Source organism: Rhynchophorus ferrugineus, unplaced genomic scaffold, assembly GCF_030347505.1.
Source record: "Rhynchophorus ferrugineus isolate W39M unplaced genomic scaffold, kcgeb_rfMv2 rfM6, whole genome shotgun sequence".
Lineage (NCBI taxonomy): Eukaryota > Metazoa > Arthropoda > Insecta > Coleoptera > Curculionidae > Rhynchophorus > Rhynchophorus ferrugineus.
The window spans coordinates 32,465,030-32,492,890 of NW_027472585.1; the positions used below are offsets into that span (position 1 = coordinate 32,465,030).

Consider the following 27,861-nt stretch of genomic DNA (forward strand, 5'->3'; position numbering starts at 1 on the left):
AGGCGATGAGAGGAAAAGCAACTAAAGATCACTATATAATTAATATAGTATACAATTGTTAATTAAGTAGATTAAAGCTCCAGAGGATACCACTACATAGAAAACGACCCTAGAGCTCTACCTCGTACGTGGTTTTCATTGTAAATATAATATAATATATAATATATAATAATAACTCTAACCTACAAACTATTGATGATTATGTATGCATTAGATTTTACTATAATGTTAAAAAAAAATTTAATAACTTGAAATGAAATGAACTAAAATTCCTACTTGATGCGGTAAGATTGCGACGTTTTGACGTCATTAATTTAGATGACGTGACTTCACTGTCTTATTGAACAGACGATATTTAATAATCGCTATGTAAACTACTCTATAAGGGTATTAGTAGGTACGAATTTTATAGTAGGAACATTTATGCAAGCGATATCGATAATATTAATACTAAAAGAACCTTTGGCCGGATTGGTTGGCGCAGTGGTAAAGGCGACAGGACGATCCTTCAACTGTTGCGGTAGTCGTGGATTCGAATCCTGCTGAGGCATAGTCGTAAATTTATGTTTGTAATTGTTAAATATTTGTAGTTGTCCTAGGCAAGAGTGAAAAATCCAGTAACCAGGCTGAGTAAGACCGGATGTCTTCTGGGATGATTTCTAAGTTGGTCACTCGCCAGTAGGTAGGCTTAATACCGAGGACCATGGTTCGGAGCCTGCGTTAAATTGTAGGGTCATTCTAGATTAAAATATAAAAAAAATTGTAATCAAAAGGTTCTTATACTCATTGAGATAATATAAACAATTATTTGCAAACAATCACCATTTTTATAATAAAAAAATAACTATAAAATATCAACTATAAATTAACTAGATCTTACAATTAATGCGTAATCTAGCTTGACGAATGCAATTTACTCATGATGTGATGCTGAGTTTTTTTTCTTATATGTATAACTATATAAAACTGAATAAAACATGTACTTTTATGAATATATTGAAATAATAAATACGATGATATTATTTTAACTTATTTGAAAGTTATCAAAACCAAAAATAAGATAAAAAGAGTAAGTTAAAAATAATTTTTATTTGGTTCCTCGAAATTTAAGCAAAACAACACATTAATACATCTATATGTAATGAGAATATGTTATTTTTAGTATTAATTAGATTAATTCTTTAAATAGGTTTGGAATATTGACCTTATCTTTGTCATTAGATACAACGTAGCTATTATGACAACTCTTCTGGAAGGTCTTTCCTGGAATATAATTATATTAGAAAGATCGAGTGTTCTTTGGGACGTACACTACTAACCTGTTGTTATATATCAACACGGAGTTTGCCTTCAATATTTCCTTCTGCGATTGATAACCCAGCGTTGGCAACTCAACATCAAATGGCGTTTCTCCATTTGATGGCAGATCATTCTTCAGCGTGTTTAAGGTTTTGAAAATTTTTGGCCTTATCCTACAGCATCCCGATAAATCAGACTCTTTATTATGAGCCTTACAAAACCTTTCAATCAGCTCCAATCTACACAGAAAATAATATCCATCAATATGGTCATGCATGTCAATATGGATATTCATCAATAATTATTAACAATTATATGATCTCGGAATATTTTTCTTGAATTTTCAAAATATCTTTAAAGTGGTTACCGTTTTCTAAATCTATATCCTCCAAGACATGTAGATCCTAATTTAATCGCATCTATTACATGGAGACTATCTCTATATTTTGTTCCATCTTCTTGATATTCTTTCACTAATTCGCCATAAATAAGTGTGTCATTAGATAGAGTTATATTATTTAGGGGGATGCGTTTTGTTTTTGTTATTTTATAAACAGTATTATTTTTTGCTAAAAATATAAATACACGTTAATTCATTACTTTATTAATATTATTAATTATAAACATTATAATGTAGTGACCTTGAGGCATTTCAAATTTTATATAGTGGAATAACGGTCTACAAAATACCCAGAAATATAATATTACATTAATAAATAACGGTAACATAATGTAAACACCACTGTTTCATTTCGTTTTACCTCCATTCACTGAGCCATATCATTTACCCTAAACCTGTATAATATGTAATTACCTATATATATATATATATATATATATATATATATATATATATATATATATATATATATATTGAAATTTCTTGAAAAAGTGCAGGAATATTTAGTTGTAGAAATGTTCAATTATATTTTCAATTGCTCCTTGGTCTACTGGTAGAATTACAGATTTTTCGATACTTCTTTATAATTTGTGTCTACCTCCAAATAAACTAAGAATCTGGAAAGGTGCCATTTTAGTAGCAAAAAGAAATGGTAGATGAAGCTCACGGAACGGATTGTAGTAGGTCAGTATATACAGTCGAAAAAAGAGAGAAAATTCATAAAAACAACAATTGCATGTTTTCCACATTTAATACGTTCTTATAAGAACTGAAGGAGTGCCAAAAGATTATCTATACCACCACCATTTTGTCTAAATCCCTCTTGCTCTTCTGGGTTTGTCTCCTTGCAAATTCTTTGAAGACCTTCCCGACTTTTCATAGGTATATTATAATCCGATAGTTTTTTCAATGTTTACCATTTCTTTTTTCCAGTATAATTTTTCCATGCTGATGCTAATTCGTCTATAGCTAGCTCATTGATGCATCAAAAAACGGAATTTCTGGAACGTGAATTACTGGTGGAGTTGCTAAACTCTGTGGTGGGTCATGACAGTAGAGCTAAATGAAGAACTCTCTCCATCGTTCTCATCGGAATCGTTCATTATGTAACTCTATGAAGATTGCATTTGTTTCTTTGTATGTTTTCGTTGGTAATTTAGTATCACTTAATCTCTAAAGTTTTCGGTTCAACGTTCCATATTCACACCATTCCAGTAAGTTTCTCTTCTCTTTCTTTCAAGCTTTAATTTTCACCCACCTCTTCCTAAACTATTAGATAATTCAACCTCTCTATGCGCAAACTAAGAACTAGCATTTTTGTTCAAATATAGAGAAACTCTAAGTATTCCGAGTAATTTTATGTTAATACAATGAATTCTTGAGTAACCAAATAAACTTACCGAAGTAAAAATTGCCGGGGCATTCGTTTTCATTACTTGCTAAAAAGCAATAAAAATAATTGTCTTTGAATGTACTCAAAGTTGACGGCATCCTATCTAAATTAAATTGTAGCATCTTGTCTTCCATTTCTAAAACATAATATATAACAGGTTAATAGAAAAGTTCCCGGCCTATCATAGTAAAATATATTTTTTTGGCAAAATTAGTTTTAATTATTGAACATAGATCCCTTCAAGGGTGATATACTGATTATAGCAACCCTCCAAATTTTCGATACCATCTTTGTAGTACCATTTGTCCTTTGTTTCAAAATAGGCCTCAGTTTCGTCGATCTCCTCCTCATTCAACGAAAATTTCTTTCCAGCGAGCATTTTTCTGAGATCTGACAACAGAAACTAGCCGATGGTAGCCTGATCTGGAGAATATGGTGGATGAGGAAGCAATTCGAAGCCCAATTCATGGATATTTGACACGCTGCATTGTCTTAGTAAAGCAGCATTTTCTTTTTTTTTAAATGCGGCCGTTTTTCGATGATTTCGTCCTTCAAACGGTCCAATAATGCTCTGTAATAGTCGCTGTTGATGATCCTTCCTTTTACCAGCAGTCAATGAAAATTATTCTATGCGCATCCCAAAATACAGACGCTATAACCTTGCCAGCCGACTGTTGCGCTTTCCCACGCTTTGCAGCAGGTTGATCGTGTGCAGTCCACTCGGATGACTGTCGATTGGATTTCGGAGTGAAATGATGGAGCCATGTTTCATCCATTGTCACTTATCGACTCAAAAACTCGGGTTTGTTATGCTTGATCATCTTCAAACAGTGCTCCGAATCATCAACTCGTCGTTGTTTTTGGTCAAAAGTGAGCTTGCGCGGCACCCACTTTGCACAGAGCTTTCTCATATCCAAATATTCGTGAAGTAAAATTCAATTTACGGTCACTTAAAATAATTTCTTGAATTTTTTAAATGTTTTCGTCGGTAACAACCTCTTTTGAGCGTCCACTGCGTTCACCGTTTTCGGTGCTAATTTCACCACATCTAAACTTAGCATACCAATCCTTGAAGGTGGATTTTCCTGGGGCAGTGTCCGAAAATTCGGGATCAAGCCAACTTTTTGCTTCATCTGTATTTTTTCTCTTCAAAAACCAATATTCAACACGCGAAATTTCTTTTTATCCATTTTTTCACAATAACAAAATTTGCTTCACTCAAAATGCTATAATTCAGAAACTAATGTTCCGACAGCTGTCAAATGTATACATGCATCTTATGAGGGTTAGGGCTAACTAAAAACATATGGATTCTAGTAGCGCCATCTATGTATCAGAGCGGGGACTTTTCAATTAACCTGTTAACCTCCGAAGTGTGGTATGTGTGGCTCTACATTGGTGTAGAAAAGGCATATGCAAATATAAAATGCGGACCCGTCTGATTTTGAAATATTTTATCTCGTATACGCTACTTTAATATTAATGTGATTAAAAAATATCGAAACGTAGAAAATTATTGTTATATTATAAATTAAAAAAAAAGAAGTCATAACCCCTTAGCGTTTTATTTCAAAAGTTACCATTCGTTTTTTAATCACAAAATCATATGTTACTAGAAATAACTTATAGATAATCTGAACTCACCCTTTTCATACGCTTTCAAAGATACAGACAATGAGCAATAACGTTCAGGTTGAAAACTAAAAGGTATACCGAAATAATACAAACATTTTCCTTTTAAATGTTTCTTTTGTTCACTAGTCAAATATTCTTTATTGAATTCAGTCCAGGGTTTGTTCAATTCTCTCGCCGTATTATTTATGCAATTCGTGTCTGTTACCCTAAACAAAGTAAACTAATATTAATCATATTTAATAATGAAATATACTGAGAATTATTATGTTAATAATATGTGCTAATAAAAGTGATAAAGTTAAATGAATAAATAATGAATAAATATTAAATAAAAATATAACTGATGTACCTAGGGTTTTTGTTGAGATACTCATCCAATATACCTCAATAGAAAGAAAATAGAGGTAAATGCAGACATTTACAAAATAAATTTAAATAAATTTGATACTGATGCAAAAAACTAGTTTATTTTATCGAAAATTAATGGAAAATATCCAAAACATTAACTTATGACATTTTGATGGCTCTTTGGATCGTGAAAATTCCACTAGATACCAAATATTCCAAAATTTTCCAAAATTAGTTATAGAATATAGTAGATGTTATAGAGCACCAGTATCCTAGTTTTAGTAAAAACTATTTTGTTTATGTCTACCTGGTAGAAACTGATAGTGAAGCATTTAAATATAAGGATTTCGATTATACTAATATATGATTGAGTCGGCAGTATAATTTGTGGTATCTATTCAATAACTCGCCATAACTATTCCTTCAAATAAAATTTTTTTGTCTTCTAGTAAACGAAAATATTTATTTGAAACCGTACACGTTTTATAAATGCTATCCGTTGATACAACATTTTTTCAATTATTTAAAATCTAGTGCCTAATACCAATCTGGTTCTATGTTCTACACAATCAGGCGGTTAATATTAGATTGTAAGTAAAATTTTCATTATTTAATGTGTACTTACTCAGTTGTACTTGCAGTTTTAATTTTGCAATATTCCACTATCTTGGACAAAGCACCAAATTGTTCTTGAGCAATTCTAAATTAAAATACATATTTTAACGACAAATTCATATAAAGTACATACAAGAATTTATAATTAGCTATTATAATAACTGAAATGATAACGCAAGAGTATCAAAACCAAAATGTATTACATCTAACATCAACCATAACATTCAAATTGAGAATAATCTTGTAATATTCTTAAAAATAACAGTTAATATGTATATTTTTCTTTGCATCTCTTACAGATAATTTAGGCAGCTTAGTTTGTAAGATAACTGTTTCCAGTTCGAGGCGAGGACGAAAAAGAAAAGATACAAACGATTACCTGAGCAAACCTAGGACAAAGATTTCAGCAAAATACTTCAGAAAAAAATGGAATCGTGCACGCAACGTGAAATAACAGACACAAAATAACACACGTATCAACTCGTAATGCAAAACACGTTCTTGATTAATAAAACTAACCAATACCTTTTAAATTAGTACTAAAACAATATTAAAACCAAAAATGTTAAAATAATAACAGGTTAATTTAAAAGTCCCCGGCATGACAAATAGATGCCGCTACTAGTATTAAATCTATATATTTTTTAGTTACCTCTAACCTTCAAAAGATGCGTGTATAAATTTGACTGCTGTCGGATCATTAGTTTGTGAATTATAGCATTTTGAGTGAAGCAACTTTTGTTATTTATATGTTAGTGATATGTTATAAAATTCCAGGGAGTTCCATTCTCCCACAACCATCCAGGATTGATATGCTAAGTATAGACGTGGTGAAATGAGCACCTAAGAGGGTGAACGCAGTGGCCGCCCAAAAGAGGGTGTTACCGACGAAAACATTAAAAAAATCCACAGAATGATTTTGAATGACCGTAAATTGAAATTGAATGAAATAGCAGACACTCTAAAGATATTAATTGAATGTGTATATCATATCATTCACGAATATTTCCGTATGACAAAGCTCTGGGCAAAGTGGGTGCCGCGCGAGCTCACTTTTGACCAAAAACAACAACGAGTTGATGATTCGGAGCAGTGTTTGAAGATGTCAAGCATAATAAACCTGAGTTTTTGAGTGTATATAAGACAACGGATAAAACATGGCTCCATCATTTGACTCCGAAGTCCAATCGACAGTCATCCGAGTGGACTGCACACGATGAACCCGCTCCAAAGCGTGGGAAAAAGTAAAAGTCGGCTGGCAAGTTTATGGCGTCTGTATTTGGGATGCGCATGAAATAATTTTCATTAACTACCTTGCAAAAGGAAGGACCATCAACAGCAACTATTACATAGCATTATTGGAGCGTTTGAAGGACGAAATCGCCGAAAAACTGCTGCATTCGAAAAAAAAGAAAGTGTTGCTTCACCAAGACAATGCACCGTGTCAAAAAATGAAACAAATGAATTAGGCTTCGAATTGCTTCCTCATTGACCATATTCTCCAGATCGCCCAGCGACTATTTCCTGTGTTCAGATCTTAAAACAATGCTCGCTGGTAAGAAATTTTCGTCGAATGAAGAGGCAATCGCCAAAACTGAGGTCTTTTTTGAAACAAAGGACAAATCGTACTACAAAAATGGTATCGAAAATTGGCAGGGTCACTATAATCAGTTATCACTCTTGAAGGGAATTATGTTGAATAAAAAAACTAATTTTGTCAAAAAAGTGTTTTATTATGGCGGGCCGCATACCAACTCGTGATACAAAAGACGTTCTTGATTAATAAAACTAATCGGTACCTTTTAAATTAGTACTAACACAATATTAAAGCCAAAAGTGCCAAAATAATAGAATGAATGTATTCGCTCCGCTCATTGTTACACCAGAGGGCTTTTTGTTCACATATACTTTAATACTGAGTGTACATCTAGGTTTAGGTCTCCTCAAACAAATGTAAATCGTCTTCCATCTTATCTATGATGAAGGTTTATATAAACTATTTATGCCAACAATATTTCTTGTACTTCACGAATTTTCCTAATATTGTCGGAAAAAATATATTGTAACGTTCATATCAAAAGCATATCCGTAAGAATGGTGTAAGCATTCAAAATAAATGAAGTCAACTCTTCCTGATTGATTTTTACTGACTACGAAAGAAGTTCGGCTAAGTTATAGGTACAGGGAATGTATCACTTCAATCAACAACTGGACGAGGTTTCGTCGCACGACTGACATTCATAACAACATTTTTAACATGTTTTTTTTATTGTTACTATACAAAACTATACAAAATATGCTGACATCATGTTCATAAGAATGCAAAAAATAACATTGATTTGTCAAATTAATTTGAGATCCGAACCAAGATGTTCACCAAGGATGTATCGTCTTTGCTTCTGGTATTCAACATAGTAGTGGGTGGAATTATACGGGAAGTTTTTTAAAACAGACAATGGAGTTGATTATGATGCAACACACTTCTTGATATATAATGAGAAAAATACCAAAATACTGACCCAGTTTGAGTTTTGACTTCTCTAAGAAGGCACTCGTGGAAAAAATCCGTCTCTTTCTGACGTGTATCTCGCAAATCCTCTTGTATGGTGCCCCACATCTCTAAGCCTAAGATGCGTTACTTAAGAAAAAATGTACATGTTTGCTTAGCCGATTATATTAAAAATGAAGTCATTCCAGAGATGCCGATTATAATGGTTTTGATGAATTCCTCACTGATTTTTGTAGCGTAATTGACCTTTTAATTGGAAGGCACATACAGGTCCAGAAAAACATGCGGTCAAAACAGTTGCGGTCGATCTCCAACTGTGGAGAGATTTAGTGAAGTATATTATACATTAGTTTTGCGACATTAAAAGTAACATTTTGGATTAATAATGATGGTGAAAATAAAATACATTATATTTGATCTCATTCACCATCAGAATGAAATTGTATTATTGTGCACATAACATTTTACGATAACATATATAGAAAAACAAATAACAAACTCATAAAAGAGGTACGTAATAATTTTTAGCAGTATACAGTATTTACTTACCTTACGTTAGTATCATATAGATACTCATAAAATGTTGTATCTTTCATAATAACATCTAATGGAACTATCTCCAAGATATCGTTTTCTGGAGAATCGCGATAATTCCATAGTTTTTCTGCGATTGTAGCCAAATATCTCCTGATGTCTTCGGTTCTACCATCGCTTCTTAAATCATTGCAAATGAAGTACCTTTCGGAATTTGAGGTACGAGATGTTACTGGTTTTAATATGCTCACTACAAAGTTTACAAATATTAATATAACATTTAAGTTGAAAAGCCCAAACTCTCATATATAGAAGGCATTATTAGGAACCTCTATTTCCAATTATATTAAAAAATCTACGTCTTATCTAGACACATGACATCCCAAGCAATACTGATAATATTCAAATATCTCTAACACCGGGGACGCGCGCGCCAGCGCAGTATAGTCAATCTACTGGACCACGATGATTTTTAATGTATCCTGATGCCGAAACCGAATACGATTGTAGTTCTCACTTGGCAATAAAGCTGTACACTGCAGTAGGCTCGGTACAATGGCAATTCAACGATTGAACTGGAATTTAGTTCTGAATCTGATTCGGAAAACGAATTCGAACCTGAAATGGTAATGTTTATCTACCAGATAAGTAAAAAGTAGTAAAAGGTAAAAAGCTAGTAAAAGGTAACTGAAAGCTAGAAAAACTCATGGAGAATTTAACGAAAACTAATAATTGCAGAATTTAGTTCTCATATAGTCTACATGTTTTGTATCGTACAAATTTTGTCGAATCCGAATAGCTTTTATTAATTATTCTTCCATTTTCAACACGGCGTTCCACTGGACGTCGTTAGCCATAACTGCGTCACGGCATGCTCCGATACAATATTGCGCGGCAGCTATCGTTCTTTAAACTCACCAAATCGGGCAGTGACTCACACTGCCTCATCAAGCTACATCTCATTTTGCCCCTGGCCTTATGGCTTAATTTTAGGAATTATGCTGTCGAAGCTCATTAAACACATTTAGAAAGTTATATTATATTAATGATGTTGGGTCACATCACAATTTGGTCAGTCGATTTTAAAATAATTAGAATTAGCGATTTTGATTTCTAGTAACAAGTCATTGAAAAGTCACCGGCCTACCATAGTAAAATACTAAAACATTTTTTTTGGCAAAATTCATTATTTTTACACAAAAGAATTTCCTTCAAGGGTAATATATTGATTATTGCGATCCTAAAATTTCTATATCATTTTTGTACTTTGATTTGTCCTTTGCTTCAAAATAGGCCTCAGTTTCGGCGATCAGCTCTTCACTGGGCGAAAATTTCTTCCCAGCGAGCATCCTTTTGAGATCTGAGAACAGGAAATAGTCGCTGGGGCCAGATATGGAGAATATGGTGGATAAGGAAGTAATTCGAAGCCCAATTCAGGGATTTTTGCCATCGTTTCACTGACTTGTGACACGGTGCATTGTCTTGGTTAAGCAGCACTTTCTTCTTCTAGAAATGCGGCTGTTTTTCGGCGATTTCGTCCTTCAAATTGTGTAAACGCTATGTAATAGTCACTGTTGATGGTCCTTTCTTTTTCAAGGTAGTCAATGAAAATTACTCTATGTGCATCCCATGCTTTGGAGCGGGTTCATCGTGTGCAGTTCACTTGGATGACTGTCGATTAGAATTCGGAGTGAAAACTCGGGTTTATTATGCTAGATCATCTTCAAACACTGCTCCTAATCATCAACTCGTCGTTGTTTTTGGTCAAAAGTGAGCTAGCGCTTTACACAGAGCTTTCTCATACCCAAATATTCGTGAATGATATGATGTACACGTTCAGTTGTTATCTTTAGAGTGTCTGTTATTTCATGCGGTTTCAATTTACGGTCATTCAAAATCATTTTGGGGTTTTTTAAAATGTTTTCGTCGGCAACAATCTCTTTTGGGCGTCCACTGCGTTTACCGTCTTCGGTGCTCATTTCACCACGTCTAAACTTAGCATACAAATCCTTGAAAGTTGATTTTCCTGGGACAGTGTCCGGAAACTTGGCATCAAGTCAAGTTTTGCTTCAACTGTATTTTTTCCCTTCAAAAAGTAATATTTTATCAACACGCGGAATTCCTTTTTATCCTTTTTTTTTCATAATAACATAAGTTGCTACAATCAAAATGCTATAATTCACAAACTAATGATCCGACACTTGTCAAATACATACACGCATCTTTAAAGGGTTAGGGATGAAAAAACATATGGACTTAATTCTAGTAGTGCTGTCTATGTGTCAGGCCACGGACTTTTCAATTGACCTGTTAAAGAACTGTTGAAAAAAGATGAAGAATGAATGAATGAATTGCAGGACTTAGACCAAAACTCAGCTAAAACCCTCAAATAACTCAAATAAAATAACTTTCAAACAGTTTAATTAGATGATTATATTTGAAGGGAAAGAGTAGAGTAGATTTTCTGTGGCATATTGGTTTTGATTGATTCTTGATGTATACATATTGCTAAAACGGAAAATTATTATTACTGCAGATCTCTCTCCATGTCATTTTAATATGTTGATCTATGTATTGTTGTAAATATCTGTATTAGTGAGTAACAAACGTAAGGCCCTCTTGGCGCTTTCTGATCTTGTCATGTGGACACACCGATTTCGAAACGCTGAAGAGTGAAAATTGCTGGAAATGATTGGATCACTACCGAACCAAATCATTCTTTCAATGCCTTATTGCCATGTTGTCAGAAAAGCAGTTAACATTTGTAGAAAAATTATAGAAAATATATTTGATTAATCTATATTGTACCAATTTCTCTAAAAAAGGTTTCTTAAAATGAAAAAATTATCCAAATACATATAGACACTTAATAAACGTTAACGAGCGCTACATAACGCTACTTTTTCTTAACGGAAATATTAGTTTTTCTAGCCTTTTCGTTCTTACAAAATAATGAAATTGAAACCTACCTCGCTCAAAACATAAATGCATAAGGTAGAGTAGTCCGGCACTAAATGGTGTAAAAACATCAAATAGCTTGGTAACAAAAGTTCCATGAGGTCTCAAAACTTCTAACGCAAGGCAGCATTGACACAAATACAGATTTTTCAACATAATTTCTTTTGAAATGTTGGAGGAATTGTCATATTCCGTATGCGACTAATAACAAAATAAAAACACATTTAGTAAATAGTTTAAATACAATGTCTTGTTTTTATTGGATGTTCCGAATTGATCGCTAGGACAAACCAACTTCATTAGATTTCATACGACAGTCTTAAAACTTTAAAGGATAATGAAAATATGAAAATATGCCTTGGAGTAATATGTAATTCACATATAGATCCTTTGGCCTTTTATACCGAGTTCTTATTTCATTATTTTGATTCACCTTCAGTTGAGATGCGGGAGAGAAAACAAGATTGTAAATTAAATACATTTTATTTTCTCTCTTTTTTGAGTAAATTGATACCCAAAGACGAGTTGTTTAATTAATAATAATAATATATATACATATATATATATATATATATATATATATATATATATATATATATATATATATACATTTAAATATATTAAATATTAATGACGTATTTCCTTGGAAAATGATTATGATTCAGATGGATTGTAGTTACTGATAACGAAACTCTAGTTTGGTTAATATAGACAAGAATTCTACTGGTTGCCCTTTAGCAATTCTTATTTCAATGTTTTCTTCAATCAGTTTATTCTTCAATTAATTCAATACTTTCTTCAAAGTCGGTTCAATACGTATTTCTTCTCAAATAAACTTCATCTCGTTGTCGATGCAAATTCTGTCTTTTTCTTGATGCACGTTTTGTCGTCTCATTGTTCATGCGCAGTGTTTTACCGCTGAAGCTCCTCCCTCGGGTTTTTAGTGGTGGTGGATTTTTTTTTCATTTACTAGGTTGACCAGCTAAAACCAAATGGTCTTCCGCTGATGTCGCTTCGGGTTCGGGGAATGATTGTTTTGCGGGCGACAGAGACCCTGGGTTACGACTGGGACTAACGTAGTGTGTTTACTGCCGGGGTTTGTGGACGGCAAGGGATTTCGTCAAGATGTTCTCGTGTTCTAAGGTTCCTATAGAGAACTTCACACTGAGCGTGTTTTTTCACAAACAAACAAAAGCGAATTTTGCACAAACGGGATGCCTGATTCGAAGTGTGTATTGACGTTCCCCATAAACCATGGGTTTCTGAGCTACGTAAGGACTTTTTTGGAATGGAACACTTGTAGCAGTTGAAGTTGTCTCTCCGAGATATACCTTTACAACAACTGTGCTCAATTGAGGCAGATTGGATGGACTAGCATTTTATACAGCGTCATTTTCTGTGGAATTGGAAGTTTGCTTTTTCTGCAGAGTAGAGGAAATAGTAGGCTGTACACGCCATTTCCTTTGCAAATGGCGTGCTGAATTTGGGTTAACCATTGGAATCTGCGGTCGAACTGGAGGCCGAGGTATGAAACTTTCTGGAGCCATGGGAGCCCTTAACTTTATCGATTGGAAGGCAATAGGCGCAGAACTCCTTCTTGCGGTGGAACAGAATAGCCTGTGTTTTGCTCGGATTTATCTGTAGCCGTCAGAATTTGTACCACGCTATCGCTTGGTTCAACTGTACTTGGAGTCTGTTGCGAATAGCTCCGGAACAGTAACCGGACAGAAAGCGGTATCGTCTGCGTAAAATGCTGCGTGGGAAAGTTTGTAGAGCGGGAAATCAGCCATATAAAGGTTGAATAGTGTTTGGGCTAGTGGAGCACCTTGCGTGACTCCTGCGGAAATTTGTTTACGAGAGGAAATCATCGATCCTCACCTGAAAGGACCTACTGTTTCACTTTAAATATTTGACCGTGGTGCCAACTTGATCGAAAGCTTTGGAGACATCTAAGAGATGACTCCGGTTTTTCGACCTTTTATCAGTGGCTGGTGGATAGTTGCTGCGACGTGGGCAGCTTGATGGAGGCATCAGTGTTTGGTACGGAAACCGAATTGTTCGTTCGGAATTATGTGATGTGCGTCTATAAAATCGTTTAAAGCTTTTAATCAAGCTGATGGGCCTGTAGTCATATGGACTAGGCATTTTTTAAGGAATTACAGCGACAAGCGTATGTTTTCATTTCTTTGAGAAATGCTCTAACCTCAGGATGGAGTTGATAATGTTAGCAAGTTTGAATAGTTGCAAGCTAGTGAGGTTTTTTAGATGGTTTATTGTTATACCATCTTGGCCTGGAGCTTTTTCGGAGGACAGACATTTTATGGAGAGCTGAAGGTCTCTGGGAGAGACTATTCTCTTCAGAAGATGAACTAACCGGTAGTCATTCCTTTTTAGAGAGGGGATAGTGTCGTTTGTATTAGATAATGTCTGTTCAGGTGGGCCCAAAGAAGGAATGCATTTCATGTGGTTCTCGAACGCGTTTGCGAGGAGCTCAGCTTTTTTTGGATTTGTGAAGGCAATATCCGTAGAGGAATCAACCTTCAGAGGGGGGATTGCGTTCGAATTTTTCCCCATTACGCTTTTGGCGGCGCGCCAGAAGTCATTTGGGGTCCTCAAATTGGGTCATTTCGGGCCATTGGGGTTGCCTAGCTTTTGAAGAAATGATTCCCATTTCTTCTCATTCTAGGCTTTAACACTGTCCCTGACTTCTCTGATTGCACGTTGCGCCATGCGTTTAACCTCGGGATTCAGAGTGGCGCGAGCTCTTCTCGTTAATCGGTTTTTTTACCTGATTAGTTCTTTTATTTCTCTAGGGAGGTTAAATTAAAACGGTTCAGGGCTACTTGTTTTAGTAGCTCTGTCTGCGGCTGTCTGAATATCTAGAGTGAGTTTCAATACTGAATTTTCTAGATCGTCTAAAGAATTTATACTTGGGATGGGTCCCGCCCGTTGAAGCTCGAGTTGAAACAATCTCCAGTCGGTGGTTTTCATGGGTTTAGGAACAACGGAACTCAGGGGAAAGTCGCTAATGGCGAGGAGGATTGGCCTGTGGTCAGAATCGAGATCTTGGAGTACTTGCAAGTCAGAGGCTTGATTCGAATTTTGATAGATAAAAAAGTCAATTATTGTTGGTCGATTAGGGGAGTAGTGCGTTAGCTCGCTTGGAGAAATTACCTCAAGTTCCATCTCATCTATTATCGCGGTGATGCCCGCACCAGCAATGTTTGGCCTGCTTGTGCTCAAGAGTGGATGGTGTGCATTAAAATCACCCCCTGATGAATTTGGAGGTATTCCTTGAAATAATGAATTAAATTCATCAATGAATCGATCGTTTTTTCGATAGATTGATGTGAATTGAATTCGATTGCTATTTGACTCGATTGCTATGGAACTATGTTCAAGACTGGATAGAGGCTGCGATTACAGTTGAATGTCCTTGATGTTATTTTTAACGGCGATGGCTGTGTTACCGCCATGGCCTGTTATTCTGTCGTTTCGATAAATTAAATAATTTGGTATCTTAAAACGGATGAAGGGTTTCAGAAACGTTTCCTGCAGAAGCAATATGTCGATATTGTAAGTCGACAGTGCGGTGATTCCTCCTTCTTACCACGCACAGAAACTGTATTCCAGGACATTATTATTAATGATCGCGGAGGGGAATTAACTATGGTGAGCCGATAGTAATTCTTCCAGTAGCTCTGTACTGATGGCGTTGAAAATGGTCTCCTTCATCATCTGAAGATGTTCTCGAGAGTATTTCTCCACCGGGGATCGGATTTGTGTTGATCGGATTTGTGAAGTTGGCCGATGAGTGACCGTTGATTTGGTAGTTAAAACATTGGACGCGCCTGCCATTGTTGCGTTGTGATTGCACTTTAACCACCTGATGCATTAGGCTGTCGACCGCGAAGATACGGCGTTCTTCACGGGGGACAACCACCGTTCCACCGTTTTACGTGAATGTGATTGAATCCAAGCTTCATAAGCGCAGATCGGATTTCATCGACTCTCAAGAATGCCCTTAATAATCGTCCGGAGATGTAGTTTCTCCGGCGGGCAGAAGGTGTGATAGCCGTATTTTCGGTCATTAACGACATTAATCATCATCATATAGTCGTCAGGTGTGGGATGAAAGAAAGCCACCCCTTCGGGTTTAGTTTGTGTGGAGCCAAACTGAATACCATAAAAAGTCAGGATGCTATTCAGTTCCGAGTACGCTTTTTTATCGCAGAGGATAATCGGCGGGACTCGGGTTTTTTTGGTGCTAGCCGGAGTTGGTACGGGGATATGATTGGATAGAGTTGTCATAATTTGTTCGATAGCGCTTGTTGCGTTGTAATCCAAGGTTCAATGTTACGCGTCGCGCGTCACTCTTATATTCTTTGCCTGTTGCTTTATGCTGCTATTTAGATTCAGGAATTCTTCATCAGGTGTTGTTGTTGATTTTAGTCTTCTCTATCCTTCTTTTTCGGTGGACAGGTTGAAACTCTCCTACTCTGTCGCAGCTTGCTTCGGTCTCCGATTTTTCGGTGTCGATCAATTCGTTATCAGTTTCGGCGGTCGTCATTCTAGTGTTGATCAATTGCGACACTTGATTTTGTAATATCGCAATTTGTGCTTCCAGGTGCCTGATGTGCTCGTCTTTTTGTTGTTCGGTCATTTTGGCTGTATTCTTTGTTAATTTTGTCGATTTTGATGTGGCATTAGATTTTGGCCGCGCCTGTTGGCCAGCCATATTCGCGGGAAACTACACCCGGGCTTAGAATATGCACTATTTCCTTAAATAGTTACAGTACAATACTAACTTCACGTACCACTATTCACACTAAAGTGTACGTGTACTCAAATTCTGTTTTTTTGTTGATACACGTTCTGTCGTCTCGTTGTTGATGCATAGTGTTTTATCGCTGAAGCTCCTTCCTCGGATTCTTGGTGGTGGTGGTCAAGGCTGGTCCAAGAAACCCTTTTCTGTATCACGATTCACTGAAAATATCGCGCTGGAAAGCACTTTTCCAGCTAAGAACTTCTCACACTGATAAAACATGTGCGTTAGGAATTCTCGAAAATTCCACGATTTCGGATCTTCTTGATATTTATGGTTATGGACGCCACAAGGAGTCCTCTACCAGGTCTGAAACGTTTCGTCTAGCCTCGGTACTTGCAACCTCGTTATCCGAAACACTAGACAACGAGCCGATGGGAATCATCTTTGTTGAACACATATTTTCTCTTTACTTGATATCTTTTTGGCTGTCTAATTTCAACAGATGTTCAATAATTTACTGACGCAATGTTTTGTATCAGGTCATAATTCTTTTCCCATGTTATAAATATTAGGAACTTCAGTTAAAAGGTCTAATAAATTAGACACTCTAACAATAGAACCGAAAGAATTCTACTTCCTCTGGGCTTTCCTATCATTAATATTTTTAAGTATTCGTCTCCTGTTCCTGATTCCAATAAATCATACCTTTTCGCGTTTAACCAACTCAATCAAAATCCACCTTTTTTATTTTCCCTGCTGCTATCTATTCTGTGTCTATATTTGTAAATACTTTCGATGACTTCCCATTGCGTGTTGTAACTACGCTGCTCCCTACTAATTTCCTTCTCTAATTCATAGTTAATTTTGATTATTGTGGTACAGACTCTATGCTGTCTTGCAAGCTTCGTGAACTGGCTTCCATTTGTCAATGTCTTGTACCAATGGTACGTTGTATATAAACCGTACGCCTTCGTGCAAACCTTGTGACTGGATAATCCCTTTTTCGACAACACTGCCTGGATGTCTGAAGTCTTCTTGCAGCTTTTATGACTAGAATCTTCTTGTTTATGTTTGTTCTGCACATAACTGTTAATTTAAACGGCTTAGTTACCGTGCTTGGTGGAAAGGAGACTCGATTTGGCCGTGGTTTCACCCTCTACTGGAAATTTCACTACGAATTTGGTTTAACCCACCAAGAACTAAGTTGTTTCACCACTTACTTGGGCTGTTCCCAAGTTGACCAAAAATAACTGCGTCTCTCGCTCGCTGCGTACTAACAACGGATCGAAAGCACATTCAATTGTTTTTATTTACGCAATTGAATTCCACAAGAACAAGATGAGTTCTAACTAAGTGGAAACTTAACCCTAATATTAGTAAACAATAAACGTAATTTGATGTACATTATCGTAATGCGCAAGTGTAAACCAAGCCAATTATATATTATATCCTTTTAACTTCCTTGTAGTCTGTTAGATATATCTAAATAAGTCGGGAACAGAAATCAACGGTTCGGAAATACATTAGAATGCATAAAATTCATAATCATTGTCACTAATAATAATTGTGTTGTTCAATAAACTAAATGTTAGTCATAGAGTAATATATAGAGTCTTAACTTAATACAAATAAATTCAGAATTGTTTTGCGTGGTCAACAGGAAGGCGCTGAGAACGTTTTGAATTTCTCTGAATTTCATTGGTTAGTTTAAATTAAATGCTTGGGTTGAACCAGTTGTTTTAATGACTTTGGCATTCCGAGCTTCCATCTCAGTACCTAAAATCTTTTCACACTGCAGAAGGATGTCCCTGACACTCTGTTGGGTTTGGCATTCGACACATTGTGGGGGGTCTCTTTTTTTTAACAGATGCTCATGCGTTAGTTTGCTATGCCCTATTCGCAATCGAGCAAGGATGCTCAATTGGAACCTGTTGAGATTGCAAATATTAGGAGATTGGTGAACAACCCCCTTGATTTTCCACAACTTGTTATTTTCCATAAGGAGATCCCAATTTAGTTGATCCAATTTTTTGTATATAGTTTTTGTATATGTGTTTTAGTGTCTTCCTTACTGAATAGAACGCTCAGTTTGACGGAATCTTCCTTTCTGCTTACCAGATAGTCGGCTCTTTCGCTACCGGGAATTCCCCTATGAGAGGGTACCCATAGATAATTTATTCTTACTCCCCTCCACTCCAGTGTTGTATGTAGCTCTCTGATAGCTCTAAATAGAGGGTGGACTTAAGCCAAAATATTAATTATCAATATTAAGTAATAAGTATATAATAATACACATGTGTGTCAAGTAAATGAACTCTTTCAAAATAATAAAGTTTTTAATTGACGGTGTTTTACAAGTAACTTTTTAAAAGGTAACAAATACTTTTCATATAGTATAATCACATTTACCTTCAGTTACAACTTTGCCACCGCTCAATTTCGACACACTTTGCTTTTAAAGGGTGGGTAATATTTTCCGGATTTCTTCTGCTGTATTCCTATGAATGAATACAATGAATATGATATATAAATACAAATGTCCTATATAAATAACTGTACACGTACCAGGTAAAAGCAACACTGAGTCACACACACATCCTTAATAAAGCTAACTTGGTTTGTTTCTTCCTAGGAAAACCACGTCTGTTTTTTTATTTCCGCACATATACTGGATACACAGCAGTTTTGAGAATGAATATACATTCTAATTAAATAATAGTGATTATAATTAAAAATGCTGATCATACTCAATGTCAGACCACAAAATATACAGACTATTTTAGAGATTTCAATGTTTTGTGATGTCAGACACACAAAAATGGCGTCCTAAACAAACCACTTCCTTGATTTCGCCTATTTAAGTAAAATCTCTATATATACTCTATGATATTATTGTCGAGAGATACATTACAAAACTTACCCCATCTGACAGCATCAAATGGACCCCTACATGGTCAGTTTCATTGCGAACCTTATCAATGAAATCGCGTATGTTTTCTGGGTTGCGTACGTCGCCATCTTCATTTTTCCCATATAATTTTTGAAAGGTTGCGAAGTTCGTACACTTCGATTTCTCAACTGCGTTAAAACCAGAGTCAGTATCATAGAAAAAATAAAAATGTTTTGTTTAGTTCAATCAACCGTAGCTGCGATCGCAAATTGTGATTGGTTAGTTTAAATTCCTGGTGCTACCACTAACGTGGAATGTGATTAGTCGATCAAATTGTGTGAAGTCAGCATTTTTTATGGGCGTCCATTTTTAAGTTTGTCGTTTGAAGGTTTTGGTTTTTGTTTAGATCAAAGAATGTTTGTTTTACGTTGTGCATATTTTCTGTTTTACATTAATTATTATGGAGTAATAATGTAAAAGGGTTAGTGTAGTAAAAGATGTAGTGTATCGAGCTAAAAATCTACTACGGAAATTAGACATCGTTTCCCAAAGAATGATCTCGCTCCTTTCCAAAAATGGGTTGATCAAGTAAATAGTAGTAAGTTACCCGGATAAACCACCATGCAAATATATTAACGTCAGGGTGTCTGCCACGGACATTTTAGTGAAAAAATTAGAATTTATTAGCAGAAAGAAATCTATTTTGTCTAAATTTACAAATAACTACATTTGTTTAACAAATCTTAACCAAGATTGCTTAAATATTTTTTTTGGATCTATTAGAGGTCATAGAAGTAGAAACAGCACCCTTTACGTAGTATGTTCGAGAAATCTTTAAAAGGGCACATCATCACTTCAATTTTTTCACATCATTCTCCCGGAGAAAATTGTGAAGAAGATGAACATGTTAGATAACTTTTCTCTATTAGATATTCTTTTTTAACGGGAGATCTAGTACCACCTGAGGTTGTTAAATCACTAGTTGAGTCTCTATTTTCAGTTCCAGAGAACTTTGCTCTGAGGAAAACAAGAGTCTAATATTGTATTTTTGCCTTATTTCAGGCTATTTAACAAAACTTCTGAAAATGAGACAACATGCAATATTTGTCTATATTCTTTATTAAGTAGTCCCACAGGTTAAATACTGTGACATCTAAATATCTTTAAAAAACACATACATTTTTAATGTTTCAACTGTCCAATCCATAATGATTTCCAAAACCAAATTTACGTTATTATGAGGTGTGATTGTATTTTTGCTTTAATGAAGTTAGGAAGGATTAAAAGGAAGGAAGTTAGGAAGGATTTAAAGTTTACCTTCAATATAACAAGATAAGTTAGAACTCTAATATATCCCATAAACTTGATGGCACTAAACAAATATGGGACGGCGTTATAGAAGAATTATAGATATTTTAATTTTGCCTAGAATAGAGTTCATAATTGTTTTTTTTTTGCTTTTCGTTTATATATATTTACATTATTTACACTTATGTATTAAATTTGATTTTCATTTAAATACTATTGGCCAATAAATGTGACGTCACAAAATAATCAGGCGAAATGGCAGACCAATCAAAGCAAAGTAATTTCCTTACAGGTTTCTACATAACTTTTTAAACTAACCAATCAAATTCACGTTGTGAGCGCCGCCAATGGTTGAACTAAGCAAAACTTTGCCCCACTACATACCATTTGAGTTTCACATTCCTGGTCAGTATAATGTCAATTTAAATACTATAATCAAATGTTAAAAAATTCACCATGAATATAAAAAGTAATGTCACGGGTGTGAAATCTACCCCGATATAAAAAAGAACCGTGCATTTATAAAATCACCCGATTTAACTTTGGAACAAGGATAATCTTGAACGGGAATCAGCGACAAAATCGATATTTTTAAAAAAAGGTGTTGAGTCTTAAAAGAGTATCGAACATTTATTTTGATATTTGAAGTAAACTTTTTACCACGTTTTATATTTCATACAAATGAAGGTATTTTCGATAGGTATTTCGATTCAATAACGTGAACATCAAATGAAAAATAATGACATATATTTCAAATATTATATAACTATGTGCTAACGGTTATTTCGAACCTAAGCTGAGAATATTTACCAATATGGAGTTAAAATATATAGTGACTTTATCGTAAAGCATACTTTGTAAATTATAAAAAAGCATAGTTTGTAAATATCGATGTATCATTTTATATTTTTTTAATGTTGATATGTCAATATATCGGAGAAAAAAAATCCATATATTTTTTCCAATGAGATATTTTATAAAGAAACATATCGATATTTTTAAGAAAAAAATAAAAATAGTGAAATATTAGCATCAGATAGCATTCTGTCTTCTTTTAACCATGGTAAAATAAGAAGGAAATATCCGATCAAGAATCCCCAAGAGGGGGTGTTATACAATGTGGTTAATACGAAACTGAATAATCTGTGTTTAGTTCTTCAGAAAGAGAGTTTTAGAGTTTTTAGAAAACTGTTAAAATAGTTTAAAAAGTAACGAGTAATGTGTTTACAATATAGGGGTTTCCATTACATCATGATGAACCATATTGACGATCTAATAAATTATCGTCAAAATAATCTAATTTTCAAGTAAATCAAAAGGTTTTGCCTTTAAACATCCGCTTTTCATAACTTGTTGACACTTACGTGTGAAATCATTAGGTCCTTTAAGAGTTAATCCGAAACCCTTATAGTCCCATCCACGTTTCCATGACAAATATTCACTGAACGCACCAAGCCCAGCACAAACGTCTGCGAAATAAATAGGCAGATCGAAATTCCCCTACAAAATAGATTTTTTCAGGCGTTTTTAAAATTTAGGCGTCCACGTTACCTGCTTCTCCATATTCGTTAGCATAAAATCCGTAGCCGCGTCTATGTTGGCCAATTTCGTGGCCTCTTTGTTAATAAACATAAAAGACTTGACAGTTTCAAATGGAATTAATTTTAACTCTGCCTCACGCCATATGGAAGGATCTGTTGAAATCTGAAACGGTAATGTTTATTTTTATAGGAATATGTTAAAGAAAGTGTAGCGAACTTGAGGCATGTCGAATTGTAAATTATGGAATAACGGTCTACAAAATACCCAGAAATATAATCCCAGATGTTGAACACGGGCGGGGTGCCAGCAGCGCCAACTAGAACCCGATAACGAATAGCCGGCGGCAACCCCGAGACGTTGATCTGGGATGTTATTGAAGGGTATTTCGATCCATTCAGTGCTCAACCATCGTTTGGTTTATTCGTGCCACCATTGACTGCCCAAGCCTCGTCTCCAGGTAACACCGTTGCCATCCGTTTTATCTAATTGTATTTTTCAAATTTTTTTATATAACCAATAAATAACGGTAACATAATGTAAACACCACTGTTTCATTTCATTTTAGCTTCATTCACCGAGCCATATTATTTACCCTAAAAAACATTAAATAGACGTTTTGTTTTCAGTTTCGAATTCGTTGTTCGAATGTTGTAGCCTATAATTACTAGTATTCAGAAAATATTGGGAATTTAGAAGGAAGCAGATTATGTGCGAGCATGCGATATAGTGTTTTAGTTTCTTAATTTGCCGCTAGGTGGTCAGTGGTGTAAATTTGGTAGCAAAGCTGAAATTTGACAATTTCTGCTTTCAGAAGGCTTTTCTAAAAAATAAGAAAAGTAATGTACGTGTGTTTATTTATATTTGGTGGAAATAATCAAAAAATTACTGGATATTTTGGAGTTTTTTGGAACAATCTGATTTATATACAAAGAATTTAGGTTTTATTTATATAGATAAAGCTTTTGTTGAAAGCGCCTCTTTCGAATTGGAGCATTTTTTAACATGGCTGGCAAAACAAATTTAAAAAATTTATAAATTTACCTGTTAAATATTATTGGTTGGTTCTTTTTTAGTTAAAATGATTTATTTAAATTTTAAGATATCTCAAGTGTTACCTTGGATGTAGTACCATATTAAATAGAATACCCAGCTTTCCTAGGGATCCTGCTCTATGTCAGAAATGGCTTTTAACAATAAATACCGAAAAACTGATGGAAATCTCTTGTGAGGTCTTAAATTAGAGCAAAACGGTTTATAATGTACATTTTACACAGGATAACTACAAACCGAAATGTTAGAAGAGCATTGCTTAACAGGGATACGGTTTCCTGATGTTATTTAAATTGTAAGTCTTTTTATAATATTAATTATGTGTAACTGATTTGTAAAATATAACAAGTCTCCATTTTATCTGTGGCATAGAAGAACGAAAACATTGATCCAAAGATGTTAGGAAATGTGAGTTGAACAGTGAAGTTATTAAAGCCCGTCAGTATGATGGATGTAATTTGACAAAGCCAGAGACTTTTTTTACTTTGTTGGTAAATGATATCTTGACTGTTCTATTTAATTCCCAGATTATGCACAAAACTTCAAAAGCAGTCTGTCCAATATATTAAATCACCAAATGATTGTTTATTTCAAAACAATCAACTGTTTTGAGCAAGACATTTCCAAATAACTAGTCTTCAACATATATATTGTACTATACTCTGTATTTGGTCGAGTTATATTTAAGATAATATAAAATTCTATAATAATATCTGTCATGTAAATTTTACATATACTTAAATATAATGTATTTTTAAAATTTTATTGCCTATTAATTTTTACTATTTTTATACATGTTTTAAATTTCCCACTACTTATATTGTCAGTCACACCCTCTGGTGGCAAATGACCGCTAATATTTAAAAAGGTAATAAATACATGGGAGATACACTTCTAATTCCTCTGTGTTTTGTGCGAGCATTAAAGTTAAATCAGCGAGTGGCAAGGCGCGTATGGTGACTGTGTCATGTATGTATGGTAGAGTATTAATGGACGCTAGTGTAGTTACCTATAGACAGAAGTTGTAAATGTGCTACTACGCATACTAAAGATGATTAACTTGATACTGCAGGGAGGGGAACCATATCTCGTATATGATTGCATGGTTTTATGCAAGCTCTTTTAAAACAAACTATAGTTTATCCAATAAAACAACCAATGCATATCATCAAAATATAAGACGTTAACACATTGCAATGTTGCCGTATCAACTTTGTCTTATGGTTAACAACGTTTTCCGGCTTATAACCACTAACTATTATCACTAATGCTTTAAAGAAGTTCATAGATATTTGATATCAGCGTCGGACAGTACCAACAGAAATCGAACAACTTTTTAAACTGATTCGAGCACATGCTTTGACACACCAGAAAGTATTACATACTATTTTAGCTAGCATACTTGAACTTTTAAAATGGGAAGGAATATCCGCTCCCATTTTGAAATGAATTTTACCAGTAATACAAAATTCAATCATGGTATATTCTAGATTCTAAAAATTACTAGGAGATGGTAATTTTCAAAGCTTTTAAGGTTATAATGACAGAGAATGTAAAATTTAATTAGTTATTTAACACTCTTTAGTGGGGTATATTAAAATTGTTAGAATGTGTCATTATTCCTAGTGGTTATTAAAAAATATGATATGTAGTCATATCATTTTATTAGAAAATCTAAGTTATGGGTACCGGTCCTATTGCAACACAATACTGAGTAGATTTGGAACATGCAAAGTGCATATAGTCTATTCAAAGTTTTTTTAGTAATGCATCGAGGATACTTGTGACGTGACGAAACATTACAATGCTGCCGCATCAACTCGGAGTTTTAGCTCAGTTTGGCTTTGGTATAAAAGAAAATTCTAATCTAAATAAAGTAATTGAACAAAAATGTTATCAAATATAATTTATTTTAACATTATAGTACATCTAATATATATTAAGTTTTTAATTCTTTCGATAGTATATATACACTATCGAAGGAATTAAAACTACAATTAAGAACACAGGTATAATTGTTTGTAGGTTAAATTTGTTTTGTTTACATTGAACTCTTTTCCACAACATCCATGAGGTAGAGTTTCCAGGCGCGCTTTTTTACATAGTGTGATCCACCTGGAGGCCTAATACCCCGATTTAACAATTGTATGTCTGAGAAACGTATTTTACTTGCATTTGAGAGCATATTTACTTTTTACGTTTAGTTCTTGTTTCCTTCGATGGTGTGTTTACTTAGCAAGTCATCTTGCTATCACTGTATTTTTATTCTACTAATACCTGTGTACACCATTCTTGATAATATTGATCACTGAATTCTGTCTAATGCATTTACCATATCTACAAAACTGTTAGCATTCATTCTCTCCTCTAACCTAATGCTCAATTACAATTATATCTGTGTACACAAATCTTTCACGCCCTAAAATACCATTTTCTACAGTTATATTCAATTAATTATGTGCATATCTTTAGTTGTTTCCACTCTCATCACTCTGTCTAAGGAATTTCCAGCATTGCACAGCATTATCACATATCCTGAAAGTTTGCTTCAGTCACTTTCCCTTTACGACTCACTGTCCAATTCAATCACTAAACTGTTAATTTCTGATACATCCAAAACATATTCACAATTCCACCATTTATCAATTGCTTCCTTTGTATGTCTTATCGAGTTCATCCAAATCGAAGGTGTTACGGTTGACAATGCTTCCTTCCACAGTACTATTAACTGTGTACTATTATAATGACCAACAAAGCCCAATTGAATGCTATTGTAACTTTTACCTTTTTCCATCAATTTTTATTGTCTTTACACTTTTTTTGTTACTGTCTTGCAAAGAGTGCCACAATGAACCATTTTGAAATATTCAAGTTTTTTATATTATTTTATGCCTTTAATTGAATTCTTTTAAGGTAACGTCTGGAAGTTTACACTATTTAAATCCTGTGACCCTGAATATCTATTGTTTTCGGCATTTTCAATTAAAGTAATATGATATATTGCGGAGCGACTCAAAATTTATCAAAATAAAAGTCTAAAATAATTGTTTGCCGGTTTATAACCTGTAGTAATTATCACTAATATTTGGAATAATTTAACGTACATCTAACAACCGGACGGCGACCAGCTGTCAGACGTATACAAAATTCTTGAAAGCAATAGTGATAAGAGGTTTTAACTCTTACCTATAATTATTGTGGCTGTATAATTAACTGTAAATAAATTATACTTGGTAACACTTTTGTTCAATTATTTTATTTGGATTAGAATTTTTTTGTATGTGAAAGCCAAACTGAATTAAAACTCAGAGTTGATGCGGCAACATTGTAATGTTTCGACGTCACAAATATCCACGACGCATTATTAAAAAACTTTGAATAGACTATAGTTGTGTACTTTGCGTATTGTGTATACTACTAGATGAAATCTAAAAGGTTACAAGATAGGAATCCAGGCATATAATATACATTTAGAGTACATATGTGGTGTATATATGTGGTGTATATGTAATAATATGTAAATATATATAATTGAATATGTCGATGCTGTTAGTCCGATATATATCGTGTATACCAGATTTGACGGTAATTCTTGTCTTTCAGGTTTCCATTCTATTAATTGTCCTAAGATATTGATAATTTTGTAATAGAATTGTGATAAATTATTTTTAAAGAGAAATATCCTTCTGTAAATTTATTTCTCAATAAAATACGGATATATAAACAGTCATACATAACCGAACTAAATTGAAATGTCATTAATTTTATTTAAGTACATCTGAGCTCAACTAACCCATCTTATATTACAAGATTATAATTTTCATTGACAAAGATACGTTTTGACCTATGTTTATCACATTTCAGAAAGAAAAGTAAGAAGACACCAAACAGTTATAAAATATCATAATCTGTTAAACCTGGTGTTAAACCGAGTCCGAAGTAATCTTAAAATTAATTGAAAATTATAGAAACGTAATAAAATTTATGGAAAAGGACAACACAGGACAATAGAAAGTAACAGATACAAGACAACCTGACGAATTACAATAGAACTTGAATTTAAAAAACATTAATTCCTTAATATTATATTTATATGAGATATAAACTAACCTTCTTTTCAATGAGCTGATGAAAAAGAGTCGAATTACAAAATTCTGTGTGATCTACAGTAGTTGTTTTTGGCCCTTCAACGTACCCACATTTATCCAATGAGAAAGTAACAGAATTGCTGTTGGGTAACCAATTAACTTTTTCATATATTCGTTTTTTATATTCATTATAAGGCTGTTCCCTATCGTTAGGGTAACTTTCTGAACTATCTGTTAATGAGTAATGGAAATTAGTATTGAACTATAACAAAAATATTTACAAAACTTACTTGCCATCGATATTTATTTTTCGCTGGTTGAATCGAATAGTAATAATTAGTCGGTATGCATTGTCTTTTATATTTAAATATGATAAGATATAATCATAAGTAATGTACAATTGAGGATAAAATATATTTTTGCAATGATAAATTACGATATGTAAGTGCCATAAATAAAATTATTATTTGGAAAAGATAAGTTATTTATACTCTAAAATAACACGTACCATCTTTGACAGACTT

General features: G+C 34.1%; 1 protein-coding gene and 1 long non-coding RNA gene across 2 annotated transcripts; both read right to left on the reverse strand.

The window, feature by feature from the left end:
- Positions 1 to 1,070: 1,070 nt before the first annotated feature.
- Positions 1,071 to 27,759, reverse strand: LOC143198072 (cap-specific mRNA (nucleoside-2'-O-)-methyltransferase 1). The gene is made up of 13 exons (XM_076407020.1): positions 27,628 to 27,759; positions 27,360 to 27,568; positions 22,209 to 22,361; positions 22,022 to 22,157; positions 19,380 to 19,537; positions 11,703 to 11,892; positions 8,749 to 8,983; positions 5,701 to 5,775; positions 4,737 to 4,933; positions 3,100 to 3,228; positions 1,667 to 1,868; positions 1,320 to 1,538; positions 1,071 to 1,263 (listed from the first exon to the last, which is right to left on the reverse strand). Exons 1-13 carry the CDS (start codon positions 27,632 to 27,634, stop codon positions 1,236 to 1,238), a joined length of 1,938 nt encoding a protein of 645 aa, XP_076263135.1. The 5' UTR covers positions 27,635 to 27,759; the 3' UTR covers positions 1,071 to 1,235.
- On the reverse strand, positions 25,141 to 27,353 carry LOC143198073 (uncharacterized). Its single transcript, XR_013006143.1, has 3 exons — positions 26,034 to 27,353; positions 25,845 to 25,970; positions 25,141 to 25,784 (listed from the first exon to the last, which is right to left on the reverse strand). It is a non-coding gene; the product is annotated as an uncharacterized LOC143198073 (long non-coding RNA).
- Positions 27,760 to 27,861: the final 102 nt, after the last annotated feature.